The sequence below is a fragment of the Taudactylus pleione genome, unplaced genomic scaffold (assembly GCF_031769625.1).
Source record: "Taudactylus pleione unplaced genomic scaffold, aTauple2 ptg000322l, whole genome shotgun sequence".
Taxonomy (NCBI): domain Eukaryota; kingdom Metazoa; phylum Chordata; class Amphibia; order Anura; family Myobatrachidae; genus Taudactylus; species Taudactylus pleione.
Window position 1 is genome coordinate 4,410,538 of NW_028284723.1, and position 16,935 is coordinate 4,427,472.

Consider the following 16,935-nt stretch of genomic DNA (forward strand, 5'->3'; position numbering starts at 1 on the left):
GGGTTCACCACAAGATGCAAACCATTGGTGAGCCACAAAAACAGGAAGACCAGATTAGAGTTTGCCAAACAACATCTAAAAAAGCCATTACAGTTCTGGAAAACATCCTATGGACAGATGAGACAAAGATCAACTTGTACCAGAGAGTGATGGGAAGAGAAGAGTATGGAGAAGGAAAGGAACTGCTCATGATCCAGAACATACCACCTCATCAGTGAAGCATGGTGGTGGTAGTGTCATGGCGTGGGCATGTATGGCTGCCAATGGAACTGGTTCCCTTGTATTTATTGATGATGTGATTGCTGACAAAAGCAGCAGAATGAATTCTGAAGTGTTTCGGGCAATATTATATGCTCATATTCAGTCAAATGCTTCAGAACTCATTGGACGGCGCTTCACAGTGCAGATGGACAATGACCCGAAGCATACTGCAAAAGCAACCAAAGAGTTTTTTAAGGTTAAAAAGTGGAATGTTATGCAATGGCCAAGTCAATCCCCTGACCTGAATCCATTTGAGCATGCATTTCACTTGATGAAGACAAAACTGAAGGGAAAATGCCCCAAGAACAAGCAAGAACTGAAGACATTTGCAGTAGAGGTCTGGCAGAGCATCACCATGGATGAAACCCAGCGTCTGGTGACGTCTATGCGTTCCAGACTTCAGGCTGTAATTGCCTGCAAAGGATTTGCAACAAAGTATTGAAAAGTGAAAGTTAGATTTAGGATTGTTTAGTTTGTCCCATTACTTTTGGCCCCTTAAAAAGTGGGAGGCACATTACCGTTGTAATTCCTTTACCGTTCACCTGATTTGGATGTAATTACCCTCAAATTAAATCTGAAAGTCTGCAGTTAAATCACATCTTGTTTGTTTCATTTCAAATCCATTGAGGTGGTGAATAGAGGCCAAAATATGAAAATTCTGTCAATGTCCCAATATTTATGGACCTGATATACAGATATATATATATATATATCTGTATATCTATGTTTTTATATTTATTTATTTTTTTTAATACGGGATACCAGCACGGCCAGAATCCCGTCAGGGTTAAAATACACACACCTGTCAATAAGTGTACTAACCCTACCCCTGCCCCTAAACCTATCCCTCCCCGCAGGCTCTCGAGAAAGAAAGATATGAAGTAGAGAAGGAGGTGGGAAATTAATTACAGGGAGTGATTTAATTGGAGTATTCAACACAACCACGGGGGCGGTGTCCTGGTTTCGAGGTCAGTTGGGAGATAGTATGATCTATAATTCAGAGCACAGCAAATACACACACACACAGTACACAGCTGTGTGCTTGGCATTGCCAGGGACGACGTAGAGAGGCGATAGCGAACCTGTGCTAGGCACACTCCTACCATTCATGACCACGCTCTCTACGCAGTCAAGCGTTTGGAAAACACCCTCTAGAAATTCTGCATTTGCAGAGAACTGTACCACCAAAAAACATCTGTGAACCATATTGAATAAGAGTGAGCATTACATGATACAGTGTAAAACTTTTTTCTTGGCCTTTACAAGAGATATATACATAAGGAAGACATGCATGTATACTGTAATGTGTTTAATATACATTTTTCATATATAAAATATACATGAATAACAGGAGACCTAGAAATAGTGTGCTTCACAACTGGGAGGGAGTATGCATAGTAAAAGGGGAATAAAGTGAGAACCATAGAGAAAGAATTTGCGTTCCGTAGGTCTAATCAGCACTGAAGTCACCAGAGCTGTCAGTCTCCCAGATTGCTGAGTGTAAAAAACTAACCTTAAGTGCTTCATGCAGGACAGCAGGGTCTTGGATTCCGGTGATCTCCCTCAGTTGGTTAATCAACATTTGACTGTCCTGGAATTAAAACAATACAGCATAAACCAGAATGTAACCATGTAGTGAGGAAAGTACTGTTGGAATTAGAATACAGCATAAACCAGATTGTAACCTACAATATAACCATGTTGTGAGGAAAGTACTGTTTGAATTAAGCTGGGTGCACACGGTACGATGTGTTCCCGGGCGAAGTGATCAAGGATCTGACAGTCAACATATTGGGCGGTCCTCACACAAGGAGCAATCCGATGCCCAACCGCCCGATATGCCATCCCCCCGCATAGACCAGCATTCGATCGTTCGTCAGTTCTCCAAATCTTTTGTGCAGATCTGGAGGAGCAACGGACGACCCCATGGGAGCACGCAGCAGACGATATCATGCCCACGCACGGAACGATATAGTTGAGATATTGTTCCAATGCGTCGGAGCGGCCACTATATCGCTCAGTGTGTGGAGGCCTTTGGAATATAGCATAAAGGAGAATATAACCAGCTATTGCAACCATGCAGTGAGGAAAGTACTGTTGGAATTAGAATACAGCATAAACAAGAATGTAACCATGCAGTGAGGAAAGTACTGTTGGAATTAGAATACAGCATAAACCAGAATGTAACCGTGCAGTGAGGAAAGTAATGTCTGTAATCACTTCAAATGTGAAAATGGTAATCACCAAAAAAAACAAAAATCAAAAGAAGGCAAACCCTCACTTTATAAAGTAGCCTTGTGCCCCAAGATATCTTTAGTGACATTAAATATATATTTTTATTCTTTTTTTTTTTACTGCCAAGCTGTATTTGAAATTTTGTGCAAAATAGATACTTCGTATACAAATGGTATTCACCAGAAAAAAAAAATCCTCACTGTATAAAATAGCCTTTTACCCCGAAGTATCTTTAAATATTAAAGTAAAGTTAAATAAAGTTAAATATATAAAGAGATATATTTAATGTATCTTCTTTTTTTGTTGTTTTGTTTTTACTGCCAGGCTGTATTTCGAATGTTGTGCTATAGAAATACATACTTAGTATACTATAAAGATTACGCCCATGAATGTTTCTGTGGCTATACAGCCTAAGTATAAAGTACATGGTACTTTACCACGTCTTACAGAATACATCATAGACTGGATTTACATTTATGATTAGATGACAACGTCGCATCAATAATTTACATATGACTTGGTGACATTCCCACAAAACAATGATCAGCTGCTAAGTGGAGCTGGCTGAGTACACAGAGCGGCTATTGAGGAGAGCAGTTAGACGTCAGCGCCTGGAAAAGTCCTGGGTCCTTATGTGCACTAGTACATATAAGGAGTCCAGGGAATCCAAATGAGCTTGATGAGCTATTTTAAGGACAGTCCACATACCATTTGTATTTGTCATTCCGCCTTCACAATGAGGTGCCAGCCACTCATCACTGAGCTACAGCAAAGCATTGCCTGTAGTGTTAACACAACAATGTTGGGCAGGATTTTATTACACTGCTTTCTCAGGACTGAATGAACAACTGTACAACTCTAAAATGGAATTCATCTGTCTAGTAGTATCCCTATCATTGTGTTTGTTTACTTAGCTACTAAAGACAGGAAGAGGTTTGAGAACACACACTATACAACAAGACACAACCCCCCTGTAACTGCCGGTGACAATCTAATAACTTTACAAAATATATCAAGTTACCCAAAACATATACAAGTGTAATCTCCATGTATAACATACGTCTCTAGTATAAAAGTCAGTAAAGTGCACGAAAGTAGATCTCTGTAACAAGTGCACTCCTAGCAGGCAAGTATCATCAACAGCACAAACAGCAAATAAACATCCCAAGTATCGATCATAAGATCAAGGAATATCAGCAATAAATATAGATATTCAAAACACTAAACATAAAATTACACATTCAATTACAATGTAAATATTAGTATAGCGCATGTGGTATTATCAACGTGGTAAACAGTGAAAGGAATAGTCACATGTTTTATTTATTAGGATAATACAAAGATTTCTTCACATGGTAAGCACTATATAAGCATTCTGGTCTCTAGGTTCTAAACCAGTGTACATATATCACAAGGAGAATCACCAGTGGATTCAAGAGATACTTTAGTCTGCAAGACACAACTCAAAACAACACTGCATTTATTACTATATAACAGCTTTTAAAGCTAAAAAAATATATTAGTTGGATGAATAGAAGTAGTGGTAGCGGTTAGAAAAAAGGAAGTACTGATATGTATTTTATTGGGTGTAAAAACATGTAAAGGTGCTTATCCACTACCAGACATGAAAACGACAGCACGATTACGACACTGTAATCGTGCTGTTGTTTCCATGTCTGTGATGTGCCTACACTGAACGTTCTCTTGTTCAGTGTAGCACACATCCATCAACCCTGTACATGCTGAACCTGACGTGATCGTCAGGTTGACCAGCATGTACGGGTGATGATAGAGGTCTAAACCGACCAGCGGGTGCACGCCTCTCTGGTCGTTTTAGACATTTAACTGCCCGATACACGTCGTTACCGTGCAATCGCCTGTCAAAATAGCTATGTGGACACGCACCTTAAGATGTATAAAACTCCTCTATAAACTAATATAGAATCAAAAAATAAAAATCCAATTTCTACCAACTACATCACCTAAAATCCTAAATTAATAAAAGCCCCAAAAATAAAACAAACAAAAAAAAAAAACTATTAAACCTTATTATTACTAACTGAAGCAAAAGAGAAATGGTGAAATTTTGTTATCAATTGAAATAACACCCCTAGATATGGTATGGCAATATGACGTTTGCAGTGCACTACTGATTAAAGGGGATTTTGCTTTTTATTAACCCAATTTTTCAAATGCAATACAATGGATACATCTAATTTTACTAATGATTAACCATCTATACAGCATTAGCTTTGTCAAATATTGCAAACACATATCCAGAAGTCTATGGATATTGAATGGATTTCACTTTCATTTTTCTTTTATCATCATCCCAAGGTGAAGATGATGGAGGTAAAAATGGGTTTACACAGAATTTTAAACACGTGTTAATTTGATTTGTTCTTCATAAAATATTGTGACAAAGTTATTTTCAGGTATTTCCTTCAGCACATTTTTGCAGTAATACTTATTAAAACATTCAAATTACTTTTGCCCCTGATATGACACATCACACAGTCACGAGCACCATAGCGATCCTACATTTGAAAGCCATAAACGGAACCAGTTGAAAAGAGAATCCTAGAGCTTGTGAGAACAACAAATAGCTATTCAGAAGCAACAAACCAAGACATAAACCAGAATTGAAACCTACAGATCCTCACACATCTAGCCTCAATAGCCAAGCAACGCTACTTGCCTGGCGTGAGTGAGCCGTCAAATCCCGTGATTCTCTGCTATTGTCTGGTGTCTTTCTGCCGAAAATGCGTCTTAAGGTGCATACACACGGTTAGATGTGTCAGATCTGAACGTTAACGATTTTAAAAATCGTTCCAACGTTCATACCTGATGTCAGATAACGATGTCTGACATCCGATGTGTTTGCAGTCAGATTTGGACGATTTTATAAATTTTAATACGGTCTGAAATCGTTCAAATCGTTTGTAAAATCGTTCAAATCGTTGGTAAAAATCGTTCATTGATCTGACCGTGTGTATGCACCATAAGTCGCACCAGCAGACTGTGCCGATTCATTTGATATGCAACACTTGTATATCTGCGTGCGTCTAATGGTGCGTACACATGGTACGATAAAAATGCACGATATTAACGATGACAATATCGACCATATCTTTAAGATCGTCAATTTTTTGGTGCCTACCAACCTTCAAACGACCAGCGATGCGCGGGCGGCACTTATGGATGATAACGATATCGACCATCGTCCGTGCATGCAGGCCAACCTGATCGATAGCGACCAGATTACATAGGGATTCGCGATCGCTGGCCCGTCATTGGTGGAGTGCTGGATGAGAGATAACGATCATCCAGCACACCGGACGACCAGTCAGCGATATCGTTACCGCTGACTGATTGTACCGTGTGTACGCACCATAAGTCTGTATATGAACCACATCAGAACTTGGAATTTAAAAAGCTGTAGCGGCTACATTGTAGCACTTAATATACAGATTCAGAGACTCAGTCGCGCACACAAGTATCGCATATCAAATTAATCAGCAGAGTCCGCTGATGTGTCCATGTCCATCCTAGACAACGCTAGAAGAGTCTCGCGGGACCTGGCGCGCTGAGGGGCTTTTTAGTGTGTGCAGCAAAGATGTAGAAGGACACATCTATATATATTTAACTACCAAGACACTGCTATTCTGCTCATTAGCAGTTACTCATTACACATCAATGTGTTCACAGCCTATGTAATGTGTTTTGTAAGGTTTTCATATTTATCAACAAATTTGCACAATCTGCTGCTTTAAAGATGGTCTATGACAAACGCGCAATTTGTAACCTTGTTCAATCCAAACCACTCATGGAGACACAAACAGACACTTCTTAACCACATCTCACTGCATCAGAATGTGCTCCCATTCAAAGAAATAGGGTTCTCACTTTGCTGACACACGTCATACACAATAGCATATAACCAGAGGAACTAAAAACAAACAAAAAGACTGCAGTGCAATTCAACTTAAGCAAACATAAAAACAAATACTTAAGCATTTTGCACTATACAATTATTTCATATTCACAGAAGCTTAACTTGCATTAGAAAAGCACCAGAATTTTAACATCAGTGTGTACATAACCTACGGCTAATACTCCTACTTGCTTCCCCGACTATAGTGACTACATTTATTTATTTAAGGGAGCTGCATTAAAAGCTATTACCATTGATAGTAAATACATAGTGTTCCCGCTAGGCTGTATTAGCAGAGCGACGCGCCCTGCCTGATATGAAAGCGCTGAAATGCACCCTACCCTTATCGGAGGCACCCAGATGAAACAGCCAACCCCCATCTGCAAGCCACAGTGTCCTGCTCACGGCAACAGGGGGGGGGGGTCGTATGACGTGGTGAAAGTTCTGGTGAAACAATCACCAGCGAGTGAGAAGATTTAGCATCTATTCACACTGCAGCAAGAGCCTCTCTGTGAGTGCTGGGCACGGCCCCTACAGTGATGAAACGGGGATGCGTTTCAAGGACATGCCCTCTTTTCTAAGTGACAACGCCCCTTTATCAGGCCCCTTTTTGATCACTGCAAAATCTAAAAGCCATTACAGTGAATCGTCTAGTGCAGAATTTACCAAACTTGTACTGTAATGGCAGAGTTTAGAAAGGTCTGGTCTACTGAGTAAACGTTTCAGGGAATTCTCTTGTTTAAGAGCATGGTGTATGCAGAAGATACAACATAAAAACTATTTTGAGACATGTACCATCATCATTACTATGTCTACTTTTAGTAGACATTCAAGGTTTAAAGTAATAGAATTGTACAACCAAAAAAACAGGAGGTGCAGAAATTTCCATTAACTGAACGCACAAAGATTTAGAATTGGCAAATAGAGTAAGATATAGCAAGTAAATGGGCCTATCCACTAGGCGACCTGAAAGACTGAACATCTGGTTTTGGTCGGATTGTTCACATAGTCGGGTAATGGATAGGCCCCTTAACTGTGCATCTGGCCAAACCATGTAGCAATGCAAGCAGTGCACATACATACATTGTTTTTGCATGCAGTGTAAATACTGGCTGCTTTTGCAAGTAGCCCACAAATGCTGGACAGCTTTATTTTTACACTGTAATTTAGATGTCAGTTTGGACATTCCACTCCCAAAACTAAATCTGGGCACACACTTAATGTGTGTACCCAGCGATGTGACCACCCGCCCCACTGACAAACATATCGGGCGGCCGGTACACACCAGACCAGGGGTAGCCAACCCCGGTCCTCGAGCGGTACCAACAGTGCATGTTTTTCAGGTCTCCTCACAGAATCACAAGTGAAATAATTAGCTCCACCTATGGATCTTTACAAATGTGTTAGTGAGTAATAAATACACCTGTGCACCAGCTAAGTGGTCAGGAAAATGTGAACAGTTAGTAGCTCTCGAGGACAGAGGTTGGCTACCCCTGCACTAGACGATCCGTTGCCCGATATGTTGGCCCCAGTCGCATCCTGCTGCATGGGGTCGTTAGCAGCATCAACAGGTCGACCCTACATGCATGCCAACCTGACATCGCGACTGACGACCCTGCGGGAGCGAGCACCGGACAACATAGTGCATACACACTGCACGATTATGAACGCTATATGACGTTATGATGCGTCGGAATCTGGCATATCGTTCCAAAAATCGTCCAGTGTGTCCGTACCACAAATCTCTCGACACATTTTATATCTGCCCCGCCTGCAGTGCACCATGGTTTTAACCAAGATGGACATTTACTTGCACTTTCTTAAGGGGGGTATCCACTTATCGTTCATAAAAATCGCTAACGATCGTTCATAAATCATTTGCAAATAGTTTACAAATCGATTGCAAAAATGTCTAAAACTACCAGCGATGCCCGCTGGTCGTTTAGACATCTATCATCTTTCCAACATGCTGGTCAACCTGACGATATCGTCAGGTTCAGCATGTTTCCAGATGATTGATGACCCTGCATTGAAAGTCTGCTCGTTCAGTGCAGGCTCATCACACGACTGACAAACGACTGCACGATTACAATGTCGTAATCGTGCAGACGTTTTCAGATCTTGTAGTGGATACTCCCCTCTACTCTATTCCCAAATCTGAATCAAGTCCAAAGGCAGCAAAAGAACACACAAGTCCAGTGAATGAACAATGTGACTTACTTAAATAAAGCAAAATTAGACATTTGATATGATTGGTTAAGAAGCATAAAGCTTGTTTTAATATATTAAACCTGAAAATTTTAATTCACTGTCTAATTTATCCTACTGACTTCCAATTCTCATGCACCTCTCTGCTGTATTTGAGGTATGCAGTCATAACATCAACATTGTAAATGTCAACATCACAACCAGTATGCCGACACTGGATCTTAGGGTTAGGTTTACATTGAAAAAATTCAGACAATGTCAACATATATTGACCACTCTTCTCATACAAATGCTACTTCCCTATGCCTTTAAGCACTGTCTTATCTCGGTTCTCATCCTACTTATCAAATGGCTCCTTTAAGGTATGTTTTTCTGGCTCCAAGTCCTCTCCGCCTCCTCTGTCCTTTGAGTATCACACAAGGTTGGTGCTAGGTGCTATGTTCTTCCCTATCATTACCACTTTTCCAGGAAAATTAAGAAGCACATTTGGATTTCAGTATCATTCCAAAGCAGATGATACCCAGGGCCAAATGTAATAGGGAGAGAGTTTAGAAAATGTGGGAGATTAGCAGTAAACTCACATTGGTCGATTTTTATCTTCAAAATGGGAAAAATCTGGATGAGAGTTTAAATTGTGAGTTTTTTTGAGCCTAGAAACATGCGAGTGAGAGTTTACTGCTAAACTCTCCCATTTTCTAAACTCTCACCCTATTACAATTGTCCCCCAATGTTGTCTATCCTATCTGGATCTCCCGCCGTCTGTGTTGGCTAACGTTACCGATTGTCTTTCTGCCATTTCCTCTTAGATATCAAACCGCAACCTCAGAAAAACCGACAGCCAACAGACGTTTACTTAACATATCTGTGGACAACACAAAACAAAACCATACCCCACAGGTTCTCAAACTCGGTCCTCAGGACCCCAAATAGTGCATATTTTCCAGGTCTATATAGAATCACAAGTGAAATAATTAACTTCACCTGTGGACCTTTTAAAATGTGTCAGTGAGTAATGCATATACCTGTGCACCTGCTGGGTGACCTGGAAAACTTGACCTGTTTGGGGTCACGAGGACGGAGTTTGAGAACCACTGCCCTACCCCATTGAGTCTGATGACTTGGTGTCAACTTTGAATAAGAACTTCACTTTGTTCCCCACATCCAAATTCTGTTACACATAGATGTGTCCTCATATACTATTGCTGCAGTTGTGCCAATTCTCGGTGCGCTAAGTCCAGAGCAACTTGGCTTGCGACTAGCATCTTTTTCACCCACATTGCTTCTTAGTTACAAATGGATGCGACAAGCCACTTAATGAGACTGAGCCGATTCATTTGATACGCGACGCTAGTATATCTGTGTACGACAGAGTCTGAATATATATACGAAGTGCTACAATGCAACAGCCGCTGCTTTTTCTCACACCAAGTTCTGTTGCGCTTTGTATATAGACTCAGATATACATATATCTAGGTTACATATATGTTGCATATCAAATTAGCCAGTGCAGTCTCATCTAACAACATACAAAGCAATCAACACTTAACCAATATACATCTCTTGCTTCGTCTCATAGCATCACACCCATACCCAATTTACTGTACACTGAAAATTTGCTAGTAAGGCCATCCTGATTAATGGTCTCTGTTAATAGCAAAACTTGTTTTATTAATCGAAATGTCCTCAACTAAAAAGCACAACAGGGTATGCTATAGGATCTTTCCGCACACGTAGTTATGAACACTGTATGATGCATTTCCACATGGAATCAGTTTGCATTTGATGTGTATTGTCACATCAGTTGGTTCACCCATTCATTTATGCCGAATGAGAGCTACCTGATAAAATTGTAAATGTGCAAGAATAAAAGTGTGCAGCTGATGAACGCATTGGTACTAGTGTTCAGACGTCTAACATTGATATATGGTATGTACTTAACATGTCGACATTCAGACTGTCAACACCAGAATGTCACCATGGTCTGTGTTAGGAGTAGGCTGCCATTAGGGCATAAATGCACCAAAAAAATGCCATGTTGACTATCAACATTCACAATGTCAACATTTTGAACCACACCCTTGAAATACACCAGAGCTTCTTTATTTCAAACCTAATTAACACAATCTGTCCCATCCTTTGTTGACATTAGAACGTCAATCCTTCTAAAGAGAATGTGTAAAAGTTGCCCATACATCCAATCAGCTTTAGCTATCACTTTATAGAATGAACTAGGTAAGTGATACATAGGGGTAAATTTACTAAAGTGAGAGTTTTTAGAAGTGGAGCTGTTGCCCATACCATTCTACTTAAAATTTAAACTAGCACCTTCTAGAATAGGGGTGGGCAATAAGCGCCCCCCAGCTGTTGTAGAACTACACATCCCAGCATGCCCCAACACATTTTTGCTATTTGGCCATACTAAAACTGTTGCAAAGCTTGCTGGTATGTGTAGTTCAACAACAGCTGGAGGGCCGTTTATTGCCCACTCCTGTTCCAGAAGATAGCTATAATCTGATTGGTTGCTATGGGCAACATCTCCACTAAAAACTCTCACTTTAGTAAAATTACCCCATAGATTTTGATTGGTTGCTATAAGCAACACATCTACTTGTCCTGTGTAGAAGATTTGGTAAATCTCCCTATAAATATCTGCTCAGAAAGACGGGGCTTCTGTAATATGAATCACTCTGGGTCACTAAGAAGCCCGCATGGGAGTTACAGTTTTCTAGTAAGCAGGCATACCCTGAAAAGAAGCATAGAGGGCAATTACATTTTCAGCAATGTCCAGAGAGTGCCTCCGGAAAAGATGTATAGGCCCTATGTGGTAATGTACCTTCACTGATTAGATGTGCGCGGGAAAATGAGTGAAGATACCTTAATGTAATATTTGGTAATGGGCACCGTCACAGCATGGAGATGGGCAGCAGAACATCATACAGAACTGAATTCCCACCATAGATGTCACAGCAATATAAGAGATATGTGAGCCACAAGTTAAGTGCACCTCTTGGGGCAGGGTTTCCAAACTTTGGCCCTGATTCAGAGCCAGACGCTCTGAGAGAGCTCGCTCTGAATCAGGGATGGGCTATTTTTTTTTTTTTTTAGAACGGCCTCCTGGCCGATCGCATAGCTGTGGGTGACCAGGCCAGGAAGATTTATTTATTATTTATTTATTAACAGTTTCTTATATAGTGCAGCATATTCCGTTCAAGCATATTCAAGACCATCGGGCTTGTGACGAGACCCTTGTGGTAGGGTCTCGTTGCCACAAGCCCCAGAGAGATTTCGGCTCTAACAGAGCCGAAATCTCTCCCACTGACATCACTCGTGATGTCAGTGGGGCCGCCCCCAAACGGAGGTGCTCACATGGGAACGCCTCAGTTTGGGCAGCCACTCCGCCAGCCCACCCACCAAAGTGGGCAAGCTGTCACTCAACATCAACAGCTCGCCCCCTTTGTTGTGAGCCCTGAAGTGACGGAGTGCCCGTCGCTATCCGTGTCTCGCGCATGCGCACACGGAGCCGGCTCCATCGTGTGCATGCGCACTTGCCCACCATCGACCCGGTTGCAAGCGCTCAGCGCTTGCGACCGGGTCTGAATCAGGCCCTCTGTCTTAAAAGCAACCTAACAGTCCAGGTTTTAAGGATATCAGTGTGTGTGCAGAGATCGTATAATCAAACTGACTGAGGTACTAATTAAGTATGGATATCCTTAAAATCTGGACTGTTAAAGTCCCTTGAGGACCAAGTTTGGGAAACATCTGATTCTGAGTTACACAGATCTTGAAATACTTCTGCTAATAAAGATGTATATTTTGCTCCTAAATAAATCAGGAGTTGATGATGATTTGTGTATTTTTGCTATAAATGCATCTATGCCAGTTGTTCCCAAACTGTGTACCGTGGAACCCTAGGGGTGCCTCAGGTCACATGCAGGGGTGCCTCAGATTGGTGGTCCAGTAGCAAAGAAAATAATTTTTAGTCAATGTGATTGGCAACTATTATCACTGGTTTTGCCAATCAAACAATATGTGGACAAAAAGAAGCACTGCCCTTTCAACCACCACATAACTCACCATAAAAGTGACAGAGAAGAACAATTTACTTTGTTTAGTTTTTTTAGAATTTCTCAATAAGAAACTTTTTGCCCAGGGGTGCTGTGGAAAAAATGCTTATACTCTAAGGCCCCGGTCGATTCGAAAAAGTTTGAGAACCACTGATCGATGCTCTAGATTTAAGACTGATCTTACCATATGATGTGCGCGAATAAAAATAGACATGTGGGAAAGTGTGCTGGCATATCCTTACTCAAACACCAACAGTGCATTTTTAAGCTCTATTCTAAAATAGTTTAAAAATATAGATATTTTAATGTGGATAATTAGGGCATAGTGACATACTGTGGTTATATTTTTTGTATGATCCTTCATTTACCCTAAATGGAGTGTGTTTAGGTGATCTATATTGTGCTTTAGTACTTCTATATGTAAGAGTCTTATGTATAAATGGTTATACTACGACTATATGAATATGTCCTAATAATGTTATTTTGTTTAACGGTAGCAAATTTCTGTATTATGTGCTGAATTTTCTGCTCAATTGTATTTTTGATGTTTAGATTTATTGTTTTGGTTTACTTTAATTATTTTTTTTGTTTGTTTTATTATGAGTATGTATATGTTGTTTATGAAAACCAATAATAGGATACTCAATAAAGGAAAAAAAATGATTAAATATATATAGACACCTGAAAATATGAGGTTTACAGATGCTACTTAAGTTTATTGTAAGAAAATATAAATGATATGTTCAATATAATGAATAAAAGGGATTGTTCACCTTTGGTAGGGTATCATTATCTGGGAACACTCCATCCCTCAGTCCAGCAGTGCCCACAACACTGAGAGGGAAGAGAGCAATCAGCACTGCTGGGCCAAACACATCCTAGTGGTGCGTACACACGGGACGATTAAAATGCTCGATATGAACTATAATATCAATCATATCGTTATCACTCATATCATGCATTTTTTGGTCCCTTCCAACCCACCAATGAAATGCGATGCGTAGGCACGCATGGACGATAACGATATTGCCTGTGCATGCAGGCCAACCTGTTCGATATCGACCAAGTTACTACAGGGACCCGCGATAGTTGATCGCGAGTCGTTGGCGGTGTGCTGGTTGATTGATATCGATCACCCAGCACACCGGGAAGATTGCTTCAGTGATATAGTTATCGCTGACGGTCGTCCCGTGTGTATGCACCATAAAGTTTCAGGGAGCTACGACAGTGATGTATACATGACTCCTTATTGGACCGGCCTGTAATCCTTTTTATTCAGATGCTGCAATTACTATACACTAAATAATAAAACCCTATGCAAATTTTATTAGTACGACTTCCTCAGGTCTGCCAGCTTTCGCGCACTGCTAGTGTGCAGATCCAACCAAATGGCAGTACGGTTAGTGAGGGTTTATCCTATAAATACAGTAGCTGCACTACAGTTTTAGCTGCAGATATAAGGATACCTATACTGAAAAACAATATTTAGAATCGGCTAACTTTCAAAAGCCAAACTCCTTATCGTAATGCAATCCTATTCCCTGTAATGTTACTGATTAGTCAGCAAACTTATGCAGATGATCACTTTCTTATTCATATATATCCCGTGCAAAGAAAATAATGTCCCACTTTATTGAAAGATAAAACAAAATCACAACGGCAGCTCTATCAGCAGACACGGAGTTAGTAGATACATTTCCTGCAGGAAAACATATTCAAGTTTAATTTTCAGATGTATTAATAGAGAGTATCCCATAAGTTTTCAAATAGTTTTCTTCCAGCTTTCTAGAACAGCAACATGCTTCCTTGTTAATAGTATAGCCATGAAAGTTGACAGCCACTAAGAACATAATCTTTACAGTGTGCAGATGTCAGAGGAAAGGAACAAGGGGAAACACAGGGGAGAAAGCAAGTTACTGGGAACTTCCTACACACGTTGTTGTTTACAGCGGATACTTTGTTGCTGATGTGCAGTATCCACTGTGATTAGAGAAACAAGGGACCCCCCAGGTACTAAGAGGACAAGGGCGCAGATCAGAGCTGGGGCCCGCGTACAGAGCACAAAGTGAGGGTGCAAAGCAGAGCTGGGAACCAAGTTACAGAGAGTGTGCAGAGCTGGAACCCATTTACAGAGCACACAGTGAGGGGGCAGAGCTGGGGCCCAGTTACAGAGCAGAGTGAGGGGGTAGATCTGGGGCCCAGTTACAGAGCACAGAGGCCGGGATGCGGTACCATATTTTTCGTATGTACCATCACCTGGCCACCGTCTCTCCGATGCGGAGGGTAACGCCAGCTTCTGCAGAGCTGGGACCCCGTTACAGGGCACAAAGCGAGGGTGCAGAGCTGGGACCCCGTTACAGGGCACAAAGCGAGGGTGCAGAGCTGGGACCCCGTTACAGGACACAAAGCGAGGGTGCAGAGCTGGGACCCCGTTACAGGGCACAAAGTGAGGGTGCAGAGCTGGGACCCCGTTACAGGGCACAAAGTGAGGGTGCAGAGCTGGGACCCCGTTACAGGGCACAAAGTGAGGGTGCAGAGCTGGGACCCCGTTACAGGGCACAAAGCGAGGGTGCAGAGCTGGGACCCCGTTACAGGGCACAAAGTGAGGGTGCAGAGCTGGGACCCCGTTACAGGGCACAAAGCGAGGGTGCAGAGCTGGGACCCCGTTACAGGGCACAAAGCGAGGGTGCAGAGCTGGGACCCCGTTACAGGACACAAAGCGAGGGTGCAGAGCTGGGACCCCGTTACAGGGCACAAAGTGAGGGTGCAGAGCTGGGACCCCGTTACAGGGCACAAAGTGAGGGTGCAGAGCTGGGACCCCGTTACAGGGCACAAAGTGAGGGTGCAGAGCTGGGACCCCGTTACAGGGCACAAAGTGAGGGTGCAGAGCTGGGACCCCGTTACAGGGCACAAAGTGAGGGTGCAGAGCTGGGACCCCGTTACAGGGCACAAAGTGAGGGTGCAGAGCTGGGACCCCGTTACAGGGCACAAAGTGAGGGTGCAGAGCTGGGACCCCGTTACAGGGCACAAAGTGAGGGTGCAGAGCTGGGACCCCGTTACAGGGCACAAAGTGAGGGTGCAGAGCTGGGACCCCGTTACAGGGCACAAAGTGAGGGTGCAGAGCTGGGACCCCGTTACAGGGCACAAAGTGAGGGTGCAGAGCACAGAGTGAGGGTGCAGAGCTGCGATCCGGTTATAGAGCACAGCGTGAGTGCAGAGCTGGGGCACGATTTTAGAGCAGAGCACATATACATATGGACATATAGAAGTTACACTGACCTGAGCACACACTTATATACAGTGCACAGATTCCTAAACTGTAGCAGAGGTTATAACAATATTATGCAGACTAGTTTATAACAGGACATAACTGTCCCCCCTCACTTCCTCCTTCCCCCAGCCCATTTCCTCTGCCGCCCCCGGCCCTCACCGTGCTGTACTGAGAGAGGCTCTCCGTGCTGACCCTGATCTCATTCTCCCCCTTCTCCTCTTCTTCGGGCTGTCTGTCCGCGGCCATGTTATGACCGATCACCGCAGCGCCGACGGCGGCGGTAAGACCACATGCTCCGTTCCCCACTGTCATCTCCGACCCGAACGGCACGCCCACTGAGAGAGCCTGGCCCGCCCCCTAACACGTGCGGTCACGCCCCCTTCCATACTGACTGCACCGGCTTCTAGCACAGGAGGAGAGGGTCTGACGTCATCATGCCCAACTGAAAGCCGCCAGGGTTGTTGCTAGATGCTTCGCTAGAGCACCCTTCGTGACATCAGGCGCTGGGCGGAGCCACGTACCAGGTGCGCTAAGTGTGCCTAATAAAAGGGAGCTGCGCGCTTAGGGGCCCATTTATCAAAGTGCATTTGAGGTAAATTCTTCGGGGGTTTACCTCAAATACTTAGTATCCCCGGAATGTATGAAGGAGGGACTGCAGCAGGTATCTCCGATACCTGCTGCGATCCCTCCATTGCCGCCGGCAGCCGCCTCCCCCATAGGTTTCTATGGGGGATGCGATGCTGCCAAATGTATCAATATCAGGAATGCGATAGCGTTAGCCGCTGTTTCCTATGGGCACTTACCGCATATCAGCCGGAGGAGGGATCTGCCAGATCCCTCCGCCGGCAATGGGCGCCGCTCAAGTGCAGTCCGCGGGACCGCGCATGCGCAGAAGCCCCGACTTCCCTCCGGAGACATCGCAGGGACGGGCTCTTTTCGGAGCCCGTCTCCCTGCATGTCCC

At 42.9% G+C, this 16,935-nt stretch overlaps 1 protein-coding gene across 3 annotated transcripts in view; it reads right to left on the bottom strand.

Annotated features, from left to right (window-relative positions):
- Positions 1-16,312, bottom strand: part of USP28 (ubiquitin specific peptidase 28) — a 118,402-nt gene extending 102,090 nt beyond the window's left edge. For all 3 annotated transcript variants that reach the window (XM_088443029.1, XM_088443028.1, XM_088443027.1), the window contains exons 1-2: positions 16,133-16,312; positions 1,775-1,852 (exon numbers count right to left, since the gene is read on the bottom strand). In XM_088443029.1, coding sequence (XP_088299155.1) covers positions 1,775-1,852; positions 16,133-16,285 — 231 coding nt within the window. In that variant the 5' untranslated portion in view covers positions 16,286-16,312. The remainder of the gene's footprint in view (positions 1-1,774; positions 1,853-16,132) is intronic.
- Between the last annotated feature and the right edge of the window lie 623 nt (positions 16,313-16,935).